The 16,167-nt window shown below is 35.2% G+C and overlaps 1 protein-coding gene across 7 annotated transcripts in view; it reads right to left on the bottom strand.

Annotated features, from left to right (window-relative positions):
- The window catches only part of dcaf6 (ddb1 and cul4 associated factor 6), a 49,158-nt gene extending 34,381 nt beyond the window's left edge, over positions 1-14,777 (bottom strand). For all 7 annotated transcript variants that reach the window (XM_073845498.1, XM_073845501.1, XM_073845499.1 and 4 more), the window contains exons 1-7: positions 14,368-14,777; positions 9,800-9,861; positions 6,907-6,999; positions 4,511-4,696; positions 4,268-4,381; positions 758-893; positions 252-463 (exon numbers count right to left, since the gene is read on the bottom strand). In XM_073845498.1, coding sequence (XP_073701599.1) covers positions 252-463; positions 758-893; positions 4,268-4,381; positions 4,511-4,696; positions 6,907-6,999; positions 9,800-9,861; positions 14,368-14,455 — 891 coding nt within the window. In that variant the 5' untranslated portion in view covers positions 14,456-14,777. The remainder of the gene's footprint in view (positions 1-251; positions 464-757; positions 894-4,267; positions 4,382-4,510; positions 4,697-6,906; positions 7,000-9,799; positions 9,862-14,367) is intronic.
- Between the last annotated feature and the right edge of the window lie 1,390 nt (positions 14,778-16,167).

Genomic DNA, 16,167 nt, shown 5'->3' with positions numbered 1-16,167 from the left:
CATCAGAAAATTACATTTTACAAAGAACCATTTTGAAGAACATTTTAAAAATCTAAAGAACCTTTTTCCACTATAAAGAACCTTTTCTTCATTTGAAACGTTCCATGGATGTTCAAGGTTCTTCATGGAAACATCGATGACAATAAAGACCCTTTATTTTTCAGAGTGAATGCAACCTCTGCGCTGGCAACAAATGACCTTGGGTATACACTATAAGATCTAGTCTCAAGTTTCTCCTGACATCTGCTTACCTCCTCTCGCCGCTCTTCAGAAGGGCCTTTGAGCTCTCTGGCCTGGTCATCTTTGGGGTCAAACAGGTAGATGTAGTCAGAAGAGTAACTGACCAGCACTTCTTGTCCATCTTCACTGTAACACAGAGAGGTGACGCGGCAGGATTTGGTGGACAGGTGGGCTGGGACGAAACGTACACACATGCCAGTCGTCCCTCGGCCCATGTAGTTACCTAATAAAACAGAAACAATGTTTTTTAGAAAACATTTAAAACTTTGGAAACAAAATGTTGTATTTTCAGAGGATGTGAACTCTGTTTTTAGGGAGACGTGAGTATGTGTGCAAATCTTCTCTAATGACCTCCCATTGCAGTAATCAAAACAGAAAGGGCACAGATCCATATCTGACTCTAAATGCTAAATATAAAAGATTAATCATTGAATCACGTGGTACACATTTGTTCCTCTATGAACCTGACATACAGTGGAACAATAGGCTGAAATGCTGAACATGAATCATTTCTCACCCGTAGCTCTTGTTCCCAGCATTCTTCTGTCATAGATCCTTACTGAGCTATCTGAACAGCCCACAGCAAGATAGTAGGGGACCAGGGGGCAAATGGATATTGAGGTAGCGGCTCTCCGGCAATTAATCAAAATGTCCTGATAAGGGATAGCAGAGAAAGAGAGAAAGTGAGGAAAACACAGAGAGGAAAAGAGGAATAAATATCTGGATAATAACTTACGAAACCAGAGGATATCAGAAAATCAATAATAATGGTAATAAAGTAAAAAAAAAACAAAAACAAAACAGTCCTGTTTTCAAGATACAAGATTAATTGAGTACAGTGAGGGAAAAAATTATTTGATCCCCTGCTGATTTTATAAGTTTGCCCACTGACAAAGAAATGATCAGTCTTTAATTTTAATGGTAGGTTCATTTTAACAGTGAGAGACAGTATGACTTTCCATCCAGGAAAAAAAAAACATTTTAATGAGTGAACTAAGTATTTGATCCCCTATCAATCAACAAGATTTCTGGCTCCCAGGTGTCTTTTATATAGGTAACGAGCTGAGATTAGGAGCACTCTCTTAAAGTGAGTGCTTCTAATCTCAGTTTCTTATCTGTATTAAACAGAAGCAATCAATCAATCAGATTCCAAACTCTCCACCATGGCCAAGACTAAAGAGCTGTCCAAGGATGTCAGGGACAAGATTGTAGACCCGGGGTCGTCAACTGGCGGACCGCGGTCCGGTTCCGGACCGCAAGATGCGTCCATGCGGACCGTGAAAGCTTTTGACATAATAAAAATAAAAAAAAGCCAAACGCTATTTCTAATAAATACATTTATATCAAGCACAGTAGGGTAGGCGTTTGGGTACAATCTTCCGTGCAGTGAGGAGAGCAGAGATCGGCAGACAGATGTAGCTTTCAGTGAGTGAAAAACGTTGATGGAAAATGCATTATTTTGGGGTTACGTCGCAAAATATTGTAAATATATCTTTTTATACTGTATTTTTATACATATTTATATTTTAAACCACGACGATGAGCCAATGGATATCACACAAGCAACGTGAAAACTGCATATGCTAAAGTGAAAGTAAAAACAGCGCTTTCAGCATCTGATGTGCACATTCTCTAAGAGACAATGATAGACGAATATACTTCATATGCTGATATTAATTTACTTCCCTTATATTTCTCTTGTGAAAAATAAAAATAAACGTATTTTGTGTAGGCTAAGGGTTGTTTTTGAAAGTCGGTTCTTGAAATAAAGCTCTTCATTTTTATTGATGACTGTAGTGTTATTAGGGGTTAAGAAAGTCTTAATTATGATTTCAGGTGGTCTTAAATGTGGGGACTGAAAGACAAGAATTGCGATGAAACTTTATAAGGTTATCCATTGAATAAATATGAGCGCTGCGCGTTTCAAAGTCAGCTGCGGCGCTGCTTTGTGTGTCATTCTGATAGCGCCTCCTGCTGGAAGAGAATGATCTGACATTTTTAATCAGCTCGTACGTCTACTGTTGTCAAAAAGACCAATGTAAACAAATCAGTCAATGGTTTTAAGCACCAAACACGTAGAGTTGTAAATGTTATCTGATGGATCGACAAGATCATGTGTTATATTTTATTGCCTTAATTGTTTAAATTTGTATATGTTAATTAATGTAATACTTGATTGACAATAATTGTTGAAATTAATATAATAATTGATACTTTTGATTCTTGAAGGCTGGAATGTGAATTTTATAATTTAAGAAATCTTTTTTGTTTTGTGAAATCTGCATCTCAATTTTTTACAGTCATTTTAATAATTTATTTATTTATTAATTTAATTTTGTTCAGGTCTTTAAAAAAGTATTTAAATGTCTAGAATTTAAGATAAAATATGCTGCAGATACCCTGGTCTCGCAAAAAAAAAAAAAAACATAAATAGTTTTTTATATATAATTGTCCGGACCTCAGCTGGTGCGCAGGGTTCATTACCGGACCTCGAGCCGTTTTAGTTGAAGACCCCTGTTGTAGACCTACACAAGGCTGGATGGGCTACAAGACCATCAACAAGCAGCTTGGTGAGAAGGTGACAACAGTTTGTGTGATTATTCGCAAATGGAAGAAACACAAAATAACTGTCAATCTCCCTCGGTATAGGGCTCCATGCAAGATCTCACCTTGTAGAGTTTCAATGATCATGAGAACGGTGAGGAACCACCCCAGAACTACACTGGGGGATCTCGTCAATGATCTCAAGGCAGCTGTGACCATAGTCACCAAGAAAACTATATTGGTAACACACTACGTCGTGAAGAACTGAAATCCTGCAGCACCTGCAAGGTCCCCCTGCTAAAGAAAGCACAGGTACAGGCCCATCTGAAGTTTGCCAATGAACTGAATGATTCAGAGAGCTGGGTGAAGTGTTGTGGTCAGATGAGACCAAATTCGAGCTATTTGGCATCAACTCAACTGGCTGCCTATAACCCCCAGGTGGAAACATTATGCTTTGAGGATGTTTTTGTGCTAAGGGGACAAGACAACTGCACCACATCAAAGGGACAATGGACAGGGCCATGTACCATCAAATCTTGGGTGAGAACCTTCTTCCCTCATGAGTATTCCAGCATGACAATGACCCATAACACACGACCAAAGCAACAAAGAAGTGGCTCAAGAAGAAGCACATCAAAGTCCTGGAGTGGCCTAGCCATTCTCCAGACCTTAATCCCATTGAAAATCTGTGGAGTTTGAGTTGCCAAACGTCAGCTTCGAAACCCTAATGACTTGGAGAGGATCTACAAAGAGGAGTGGGACAAAATCCCTCCTAAGATTTGTGCAATCCTGGTGGCCAACTACAAGAAACATCTGACCTCTGTGATTGCCAACAAGTACTAAGTCATGTTTTGCGAAGGGGTCCAATACTTATTTCACTTATTAAAATGTGAATCAATTTATAACTTTTTTGGAATGCATTTTTCTGGATTTTTTTGTTGTATGTTGTCCCGCACTGTTCAAATAAACCTACCATTAATATTACAGACTGATCATTTCTTTGTCAGTGAGCAAACGTACAAAATTAGCAGAGGATCAAATACATTTTTCCCTCACTGTCTATAAATAAACTTGCCCTGCCTTGCCTAAACCCATTCAACAGCAGAAGCCATGCTACTAGCAGAACCCAAGCAGAGATCCAAACATCACTTACAAGCAGTGTGCTTGTCTCTGCCTCACAAAACAAATGCCTTCTAATAGCAACTGAAAGCAATCGTGCCCTCAGGCTAATACTGTCCTCACCACACACACACTCTGTGGGTTGAGAAATTAAGGCTGCTTCCTCAGAAATGTATCTGAGGTGCAGGTTCTGGATCAGTGTTATTCACCAGCTGTAATGGTGAGAGTGAAGGGTGTGTGAGGGGAGCCTGATCTCAGATCAGTACAGAAGCTTCTCCCCAGAGCAGTACCAGGAAGAAACAAGCTGAGCTTTTGGATATACACTATTTGATGACGTTTGTATCTACGTTCAAAACCTTCTTACATCTTTACAGTCCTCTTTTGTGCAGCTCGTCTTCATCCGCAAGTCAAACCACCTCACTGTACCGTCTTCTCCACAGGACAAGAAGGTATATGGGTCATTTGGCACTGTCATAATCTGTAGACAGAAACAGAAAGAGAGAAATATGTTAGGAATCAACCTCCACCTCTCCACACGTCATCTGCAAACAAAGACACGGCTGACACAGAGAAACATTCCCAATCCCTCTTTGTGGCTCACTCGTACCTCATAAGCAGTGCCATAGTGGCAGGTGAACTGGCACTGCCTGTTGATTTCTTGGCTCTTCTCTGTGTGTGTGTAGAAAATGATGCCATCTCCTGAGCAGGACACAATCTGTTGATCGTTAGTGTGGGGCATGAACTTTGCGCTGAAGATGTTGGCCCGATGTCCTGAACGAATGGTTGTCTTGACCTAAAGGCAAAAGTACAGTATGGTAATTTTACATAACATAACTTAACAAAACATCAACAAATAGGCCACTGATTAGCAAAGGATTGGTTTAATCAAGCTTTAACATTTTAAAGGATTAGTTCACTTCCAAAATTTGATATACAAAATTTACTCACCCCCATGTCATCCAAGTTCATGTTCTTGTTCATGTCTTTCTTTCTTCAGTCGCAAAGAAGGTTTTTGAAGAAAACATTCCATGATTTTTCTCCATATTGTGGACTTCAATGGTGGCCAACAGATTGAAGGTCAAAATTGCAGTTGCAGTGCAAAAGGAATAAGGGTCTTATCTAGTGAATAAATTGGTAATTTTCTCAAATAAATACAAATTTATTTACTTTTTAACCACAAATGCTTGTCTTGCACTAGCCCGACCTTACACATTACATAGTTGCAAAGTACCTACCCAGTGTTTACAAAGCGAACATGCAAAGAAAGTCAAACACCCTTTACCAAAAATGTAAAACAACGATGTTGGATGATTTTGAAGTTGAATAACCAATCATTTTGCTAGACAAGACTCTTATTCCTTGGCTGTGATCGTGTAGAGCCCTTTGAAGCTGCATTGAAACTGTAATTTGGACCTTCAAACCATTGGCCACTATTGAAGTCCACTATATGGAGAAAAATCCTGGAAAGTTTTCCTCAAAAAAACGTAATTTTTCGTGAATAAAGAAAGACATAAACATCTTGGATGACATGAGGGTGAATAAATTATGAGGAAATATTTATTCTGGAAGTGTACTAATACTTTAAAATGATCAGAATTCAATGCATTAACTTTTTTAGATTCTGGCAGATATTGATGGAGTTGACCATTATTTTTATGTTATGGCTGATAACTTCTACATCGATATAAAAAAAATTATATTCTAAAGAATTTAGCCTAAATAGTGTTTCATCTAAATAAATTAAAAATAAAACCCTATAAAAACTCAAATCAATCATTTAAAAAATAGCTTACAATAAAAAAATAAATAAATTTAACAGTGTTATTACATTCTGACTTATGAGTATTAGACAACAGGAAAGGTAATCTGTAGATGAATGTACAGTGGTGGCCAAAATTATTATAACACAAGTATTTTCAGCAGCTAAAAAATGGTTTTAAGTAAGTTATTTCTATCTTTTGCTGTAGTGTGTCATTGAAAAAATATCAGTTTACATTTCTAAACATTCATTTTGCCATTAATTGTAATAATCCAGTGAGATTTTTGTTTGCACAAGGAGTCTGACAACAGCCAGTGCTCCACACAGAGATCTGATCTCATCATCATTCATTCTGTCTGGAATGACATGAAGAAGCTGAACAAACTGAGACAGACTAAATCCAGAAGAACTGTGGCAACGTCTCCAAGATGCTTCAAGAAACCTACCAGCAAAGCTACAGTACTGTTAAAAGTTTTAGGCACTTGTGTAAAAATGCTGTAAAATGAGGATGCTGTTAAAAATAATGTCATAAATAGATTTTCTTTATTTCTATTAACTAAATTAAATCAACATGTGGTGTGACCATCCTTTGCGTATAAAGCAGCTTTTGCCCTAGGTGCACTTGTGCATAGTTTTTCAGGTAGCTTTGCAGGTAGGTCTCTTAAAGCATCTTGAAGATGTAGCCACAGTTCTTCTATATTTAGTCTGTCTCAGTTTGTTCTGTTTCTTCATGTCATTCCAGACGGACTGGATGATGATGAGATCAGGGGGGTGTTCCATAAACCAAGTTTACCAAATAAGTCAGGCTTATTTCAGTTAGTCTGACTGATTGTCATTTGATTTGGCTCAAAATAAGTCAGACTAACTGAAATAAGCCTGACTTATTTGGTAAACTTGGTTTATGGAACACCCCCCAGATCTCTGTGTGGAGCACTGGCTGTTGTTAAAAATCTCACTGGATTATTACAATTAATGGCTAAATGAATGTTTGGAAATGTAAACTGATATTTCCTACTGACACACTACAGCAAAATACATAAATAACTGACTTAAAACCATTTTTAGCTGGTGAAAACACCAATGTTCTAATAATTTATTATATTTTATTAGACATCATATCCAAAAATCAACAGATACCAATAATTTAAAAATTCAAATATAGTTTGATAACCAATACCGATTGTACACCAGTGGTACTAAAGTGAAATGCAGTTTTATTTGTAGCATTTGTGTCTTTAACTTACCTTTCTGTTGTAAGGGTTTGTGATAACCAAGTTAGTGTCATCTGAACCTGATAAGATGTATTCTCCTGTGTCATTCCAGGATATGGTGTTAACCTTTAAAGAAATATGAATACAAGCAATAAACAGCAATTCTGAGCAAATATCTTCTGTTTGATAAACTGTGCCATAATTTAGAATATCTCCATCAATTTCTTTATAGAAATAGCTCATAAGAAATTAACATTATTGTCATAGATACAAAAACCCATAACATTTCTTCTGTGAAACGCAAAAGGAGATATTTTGAAGAACTATTCTTTCATGCTCCACAGAGAAAAGCTATTTCTATTTGTCATAATCATTAACAGAGCACCGATATAATCATTATTTTAACCATCACATAAAATCCTGCTTTAAGATTTTAGAGCTGTAATGGACTGAGGTAGTGTGTGCTGCCTGTGCCTTTAAGAGCAGGCGATCAATATTTCATTAACTCAAGGCTGATACATGCTTTTCCTCCCTTTTCTAGAGCAGCTCAAACCTCATCACACAGGGTCCATTTCCTTTGACCTCTGCCTTTCTAAAATAACATCACTGGGAGGGATTAAGCATTTATCCCTCATTCTGCTCCTCCGCTTTGCACTCTACGGTTCTGCTTTGTGTAGTGGGGAGATGGAATTAGATTGTGTCGGATATAGTAAGATGCATTGCGTGTTAAAATAACAAGTGCTCAAAGCAGCCTGTGTCATTAGTGAATGCGGGGAGTCTGCTTTAAATGAGACTGGAACTGAACCTGAAACGTTACCCCAACATCAAGTGATAAAAGACACCAATCTCTTCTTGCATTTAAAAATGCACAGCAGGTTTTCTGTGAATTTGGCCTGATTTTACACATCAGCTGACACAGTTCAAAAAGAGTGAAAGAGGAAGGCCATCTGTTCAAACGGAATGAACAAACTGTTTATAAAGACACAATTTCCATGTTCTTTTTTGGGAATGAATTAGATGTGTTTGCAACTGCATGTTTATGATCAAACACATTTTTCCTTAATTTATGGGAAATATAAAAATCAACATTTAGCCACTAAAAAGTGACAGCTAGATTTAGAACACTAGCTAACATTATCTAGATGCTACATGTGCAACCTTTTGCTTGCAACCATATTACCGTATTTATTTGTTTAGTTATTTATGCTGACATTAAAGTCTGTTTATTTAAATGAAATAAAATTAAATTCTGTCATCAATTACTCACCCTTTACTTGTTCCAAACCAGCAAGAGATGTTGTCCTGTTGAGCACAAAAGAATATATTTAGAAGAATTTTGGTAACCAAACAGCTGACGGTAGCCATTGACTTCTATTGTATAGAAAAAAAAAAATACTATGCAAGTCAACTGTTTGGTTACCAACATTCCCCAAAATATCTTCTTTTGTTCCCATTAGAAGAAAGAAACTCTTACAGGTTTGGTACAACTCTTAAGGTCATTGCACATTGAGTCTGAAATTTTTTTCATATTTGTCATCCTTTCCTATCAAAATGCTTTCTATGGATGCAAAAACGCAGAAAATTATTAAATTATTTTTATTTTATGCCAAAAATCATTAGGATATTAAGTAAAGATTATGTTCCATCAAGACATTTTGTTAATTTCTTATTGTAAATATATCAAAATGTAATTATGTATTTCTAAGAACTTCATTTTGGACAACTTTAAAGGCAATTTTCTTAGTATTTTGATTTTTATGCACTATTAGATTCCAGATTTTCAAATAGCTGTATCTCAGCTAATTATTGTCATATCCTTACAAACCATACATCAATGGAAAGCTTATTTATTTTTATTTACTATTTATTATTATGATAAATAAATCTCAATTAAAAAAAATGATCCTTATGATGATTTTGTGGTCCAGGGTCACATTTTAATCAGATTTTTCATCAGATTTTTTAATTTGGTGCTTAAGAAACATTTCTTATTCTTAAAAACTGATTTTTTTTAAATATTTGAAAAACATAGATGTCAAAATTACAGCATTTATTTGAAATAAAAAATATTTTGTAACATTATAAAAATCTTTATAAAACTCACTTTTGATCAATTTAGATTTAGTGCATTTTTTTCCTGAACAAAACAATTTATTAATTTCCTAAAAATGCTGAAAAGCCAGAATACATAATACATTCAAAGATACAAATATTTTTGAATTGCCATCAGTTGAGAAAGATGCTCATTGCAGCCAGATGGTGTAATTATGGTATCTACCAGCTGGCGCTTTCCAAAGGTGATGTGTTGTATCTGCTTATTGTGATCAACCCTTGGTAGACCATATTAAAGTGCTGCCATTTTTTCCTGCTGTGTTTCTCCCCATGTTTAGGCCACAAATGTTCACTATTACTATCATAATCAGTATGAAGGATGTTACAAGGATGCTGGACCTTCATTACAGGATCGTTTTCACTGACACAAACAAACTGAAACCTGCACCAGCCACGGTTTTGGAAGTCTGCTGAAGCCTGTTAACGATTATATTGGAGTGTTTGTCATTTGCGAGGCTTGCAATTAAAGTAGAGTACATGGCTTTGTTGGATGTCCCTAGCTGTAAAGCAGTGCTGACAAAATGACGTCCCCAATGGCTTCCTGGCGCCTATCAGCCTTTGAGTTTAAAATCACTGATAGATAAAGAACAGGAGCCACTGACAAGTGGGTAGAAAGAGACGCACACACAACACTCACACAAAATACAAGCACAGTGATTCCTCTGAGACGAAATAACCCAGACAGACACATTCTCCTACAGGCACATCTATCAAGGAAAAAAATTAACCAACAAAAAAAGACCGCTCTGGGGCAAGAGCATCAGACACAAGCAGAGACTTCATTACAGGTGAAACAAAGACTTTAAAGACTTACACATCCATCGTGCACATTGAGAACGGCTTCGAGCTTCAGTCGTTGCACAAACTCTCTTCTGCCTATAGAGAAAAAAAATCCAAGATCATTTGCATTGTCTGAATAAGAACAAGGACATATATTTGACCTGTTCCACATTTCATTTTATTAATTTAAAGCTATAATTTCTTGTGAAGGCAGATCGATTGACGAAAAAGTAATATCGTAGCCACTGATGCCACATGGACTATTTTAATGATGTCTTTACTACTTTTCTGGGCCTTGAACGTTTTAGTTGCTTTGCCATCTATGAAGGGTCAGAAAGCTGTTGGATTTCACTAAAAAAAAAATTATTTGTGTTTTGAAGATGAACGAAGGTTTGGAACAACATGAGGGTGAATAATTAATGACTGAAATTTAATTTTTACATGAACTATTTCTTTGAGCTGAGCTTACAGTGCCTTGCAAAAGTATTCATACCCCTTCATTTTTTTTTTCACATTTTGTTTTGTTGCAGCATTATGTTAAACTGCTTTAAAATACTTTTTTCCCACATCAATCTACATCTCATACTCCATAATGACAAAGCACAAAACAAGTTTGTAACAACTTTGCAAATTTATTAGAAATAAAAAAACTGAAAAGATCCCGTTGCATAAGTATTCATACCCTTTTCTGGGACACTCGAAATTTAGCTCAGGAGCATTCATATTGCTTCTAGATGTTACTACACTTCGAGTGGAGTTAAACTGTGGCAAATTCATTTGAATGAGCATGATTTAGAACAGCTAAAAATGCATATCAGAGCGAAAACCAAGTCCTGAGGTCAAGATAACTGCCTGTAGGGCTCAGTGACAGACTTGCGTTAAGGCAATGATCTAGGGAAGATCTGCTGCATTGAAGGTTCACAGAAGCATGTAGCCTCCATTATTCAAAATGGAAGACGATTGGAACAACTAGGACTCTAGAAAATGTCTTCCAGCCCCCATCCAAGCTGACAGAGCTTGAGAGGTGAAAAGGTGAGGCAAAGAATGGCAGATAATTGCCAAATGCAGATGTGCAAAGTTAAGGGTATGAATACTTATGCAATGTACTTATTTCAGTGTTTTACTTTTAATAAATTTGTCAAATTTGCAAATCTGGTTTTTGCTTTGTCATTATTATGGTGTATGGAGTGTAAATTGATGTGGGGAAAACTAATTTAAAGCTGTTTAACATAATGCTGCAACAAAACAAAACGTGAAAAAATGAAGGGGTATGAATACTTTTGCAAGGCACCTTAGCTATACAATCAGAGACAGTTCACTTTAAGTTTATATGAATAATAGGCACAAAAATCAAAGTTTGAAAGCTCTTTTATGGTCTAAATCTAAGCTGAAGCAACCATAAAACTATATTATGTCGCTGAGAAGACTGGGATGATTGTTAATGGCTGCTGATATCCTCACTGCTTTGGAAAACTGCCACAGTACTATTACATTACCTCCTGCATTTGCTGAGTCGTTGTACAAAGACGGAAAACACCCTGTCATACACTGCTGGAATAATGTCAACCACCTTGATTTGGCCCTGTTGTTTTGTTTTTGTTTGTCTTATCTCTTATTAAATACCTCTGATTTATTTAACATGCAAAGATAGAGATAGTGATAGTGGTTCTGTACAACTACAATACCAAAACACATTCAACAATGTTTATAACATTTATGTTTCTATTCCTGACAAGCAGATATCTGTGTGTGTGGTTGGTAAAAGACAGATCTTTCCATGGCTGTATTTTCAGCCTGTGTAATAAGGAGCCACAAATAGCAAGTGCCAGACTTAGGTCAACCATTTTCAATGGTGCGAGCCTGGAGAACGGCAGTAGCCTGAGATGACACTGCTCTATGCATTGATGGAACAACCTCACAGAGAATGTCAGCCAACAGAAAGCAAAAACTGAAGTTCATGTAGAAATCTCAGGATTTTTTGACGGGGTTAGAATTTGTAGACCAGAGGATGTTGACATTTGTAGGGGGTCACGGTGTAAGTTAAATTCCACTCTCAATTCATTTCCAAATTTCCAAATCACAAGAGTCAATTTTTTTTTTAAATTGAGATTTATATATCATCTGTTAAATAAATAAGCTTTGATGTATGGTTTGTTAGAATAGGACAATATTTGGGCGAAATACAACTATTTGAAAATCTGCAATCTGAGGGTGCAAAAAATTCTAAATATTGAGAAAATCGCCTTTAAATTTTTCCAAATGAAATTCTTAGCAATGCCTATTACTAATTGAAAATTTTTGATATATATACGGTAGGAAATTTACAAAATATCTTCATTGAACATGATCTTTATTTAATATCCTAATGATAATTTTGACCTATACAGTGTATTTTTGGCTATTGCTACTGGTCCAGGGTCACAAATGCATAAAACAGAAATACTCTGTGTTGTTCTTTGGCTGGTCTGAGTATATAACCGCTAACGTTGGCAGGCTTTATAACATGAACAAGAGCAGGGCTAAATACGGAGCACTCTAAATGATATGCTATCATCACTATCTTAATGTGAGATTCAGAAAAAAAAACAGACACAGACTGAACATATTGACAGAATCCATCAATCACATTGACTTCAATGTGCATCCGGCATCCAATTCTTAGGGTATAGAGAAGAAATGTGCAAAACTCGTATTGTCTAAAATACATATTTGGGTCAGACTAGGTGGATTCTATTACATAAGCTTGCTTTGAAGTCTGCCAAGACTGGCTGACACTTCTCTCAGGTCTCTCAGCTCAAGTGTAATGTTGCAGAGAGCTACATAACAGAGCTACAAATTCACCAGTAGGGTGAAATAACAGATTTATTTGCCGATTTGCGTGAAAATGTCTTTCAGAGATGAGATAATGTCAGATTCTCTTCACTGTCAAGCCATGAGCACAATTCCAATTTAATTCCTATTAAGCACAATAATAATAATAATAATAATAATATGCAGGCACAGAGTAATTCTCAGTGAAAATGCATCTCCTGTCCTAGATAAAGCGAGAATTCTGTCATCACTACCATACTATTTTAGCCCTCACAGAATAATGTGGTATGAATTTAAAAAAAATTAGCAATATCACGCCATGGACTAGGTTTGTGGTACGTTTACGCTGCTTTTTTAAAGCCTAACATCTCATCTCTCTATAAAAAACCACAGCATGGACATTCCACTAAATAACTAATTTTGTGTTCTACTAAGGAAAGAAAATACTGAGGGTCTCTATAATCATATATAATAATCATATGAAAGATATTGCAAACCATATGTGACCCTGGACCATGAAACCAGTCATAAGTAGCATGGGTATGTTTGTAGCAATAGCCAACAATACACTGTATAGGTCAAAATTATTATTAGTTTTCTTTTATGCCAAAAATCATTAGAATATTAAGTAAAGATCATATTCCATGAAGATATTTTGTAAATTTCCTACCATAAATATATCAAAACTTAATATTTCATTATTATTATGCATTGCTAAGAATTTAATTTGGACGAATTTAACGGCAATTTTCTCAATATTTTGATTTTTTTTGCACCCTCAGATTCCAGATTTTTAAATAGTTGTATCTCAGCCAAATATTGTCCTATCCTAACAAACCATACATCAATGGGATTATTTATCCATTATGACTGGATTTGTGGTCCAGGGACACATATCAATCTCTACTTAACACTGAAAATCATTCTAGAAACAACAAGATATGTTTTGTGTCATAAATCAAGTGCTAATGCTGTTTGTCAGTACAAGAACCTTAATTTTTTTATACAAGGTTTTTATACAAGAGGAAACCCTCTGTCAACAAATCAACAAATAAAACAAACAATGGGCAGGATTGTGTTTTGTATGTTTTGAAGGATTATTATTCACTTCATTACCCTAAAGATTTGTGATTTTGTCATTCAATGAATGCATATAAAATAACATTGTGTAAAAACATCAATCTATGTACTAATATTCATGACAGGCACATCCTTCTAGTTTTACATATTGCTTCTTAGACTATATTGCTCTTAATTGTCAAAGTGGTTTTTGAAAATTATTTTCTTGGCACTTTATGGTTCATTTTATCTTAAAAATGGTTCCTATTTTGGAATACAGCCTTTTGAACAAAGGACTCATGAAGGACTGCTAGCATTAAACAATAACATTTGTTGCATTTTCTGTGGGGTCTATTTCACTTTTGATATAATATGCAATTGTACATACTTAACGAGATTGTATTTAAATACAAGGCAAAAAATGAAAGCAAAAACTGAACTGTAGTACATCCCCTTAAATCTAAAAATCAGCACAACAGTGACAGAGCCCTTCCCAGACAAACCAGCTAAACATTTCAGTTTTTCTTCTGAATTAAAATCTAACCAGTAACACCGACAACATGTCGTTCTGAAAACAGATCAGCATCAGAGTAACAGGTCAGATGATCTTTAACCAGTGTCCCTGTCCTGTGTACAAGCTCAAATGACAGCTGTCACCTAGAAAGTCCTCGTCAACAAGTCTCCCAGCTGATTTTCAAAAGCAACGGTGTGATATTGGTCGTAGTTCCTTACCTAAATAATTTGTCCTGACCGCATATGGATCTGTGCATCCGATGGCGCGTTTTCGCACATCCCAAATGAGGTTGCCAGAGCAGGACATGGTGTTTAAACCTCTAATGTTGAGACACGCATGGGTGAAAACGGGGAGACCAGACGCTTTTCTTCTGTGTTTGTCTTCCTTCTGTGGCGTTTGGTTATTATTGTTTCTCTTTACAGCGCCTAATAGTCGCTATAAGTTCATCGACAACTGATACTGGATGAATGAGAGAATATTACTCCTCGATATCGACGCCCCCGCGGCGATCCGTTTCCGACACTAGTTTGTGCATGATTGCTTTGAGGTGTAGTAAAAATATTGTGGTTGTTGTTTGGCTATCCGCTTTAGCCTCTGCTGCTCTTGTACGTCAAATCCATCTCGAGCCCAAAGCCAATGGAAGCGAGAGACGCGCAGTATGTTGACTGTAATGAGTGGGTCGCTCTGGAGAGCGTCAAGTGTGCGCACAAGTTACGCCGATTCGCGAATCTCTGACTGCTTTTAAATCTCAGCACCATTATTTTCACCTTAAGTATTTGTACACTAAACTATTAAAAACAATAGTTTAAATCTATGAGTTTAGAAGATTTTGTAACTGCGTGCGAATGAAAAATCGTAGTAATTTCGTTATTAAAAAATGGAAACTGCTGATTGGTCCCTGCTTGAAAGCGATGAGAAAAGTAACATGTCCCATATTCCCATTTTGCTTCTTATAAATAAATGAATAGATTTCTAAAATACAAAAAAGACAGCGAATTAAGTGATTTATAAGGATTTCAAAACACAATAACACTATTTAAGCAGCAGTGTGGATTACAGTATTGACACTCATTAAAAATTGCCATCGAATTGGAAATAAAAAATATTTTTAATAAACAGTAGGCTATATTTAAATAACATATTGCATTGTATTAAGCAAAATAAAACAACTAATTAATAAGTAAATGTTTATTCCAACCATGCTATTGTTGTACTACTCTCTTCACTCCTGAAGGACGATTATTTATTTATTTATTAAAATTAAATAATTTAATTTAATTTAATTTTAATGAAATGAATGAAAAGGAATGGAAACTTCCATGTCCTGCATACCACAATTACCTTTCTGAAATTATTTACTTACTTACTTACTTACTTATGTATTTATTTATTTAAAAATACTATATAACAAGTATATAACTATAACAATATCAAGAACAATAGAGGACAAAATATTACAACTATTACAATGAAGAAAGTAAAATAAATAAACAAAAAACAAATAAATAAATAAATAACATTAACCAGATGTGGTGAAATTATAAAAGGTTAAACATTAAAAGCAATTTTTGACTTTTGAATTATTTTTTTATGTCCATCAAAGACAAAACGTAAGAATTAATCAACCAGAAAAATTATAATAAAAAGCATAATAAAAAAAGATTGAATAGGGGAGTTAGAATTATAATGAAAGAAAATAATTTCTAAAGTGTTAATATATATTATGTTTTTTTTTTTTCTGAGAAACAGGTACATAACTCATTACAAAAAAATAACACAAACACATTCACAAAAAAAGATATACAGTTGTCTCTTCTATATCACAGAAAGTATTTTTTTTTTCAATATTTTGCATATACTTATTAAGTACACTATTACGAGGGTAGCATCTATGTAATATTTTAAATGTGACATCTTTTATTTTGTTTGTTAATAAATATTTGTGTGGAAGAGACCAAACCCATAATAATTCCTTTATTTATTTATTTATTTATTTATTTGTTTATTTATTTATTTAT

Source organism: Garra rufa, chromosome 8 (assembly GCF_049309525.1).
Source record: "Garra rufa chromosome 8, GarRuf1.0, whole genome shotgun sequence".
NCBI classification, from domain to species: Eukaryota; Metazoa; Chordata; class Actinopteri; order Cypriniformes; family Cyprinidae; genus Garra; species Garra rufa.
This window is presented reverse-complemented; position numbering and strand designations above follow the sequence as displayed.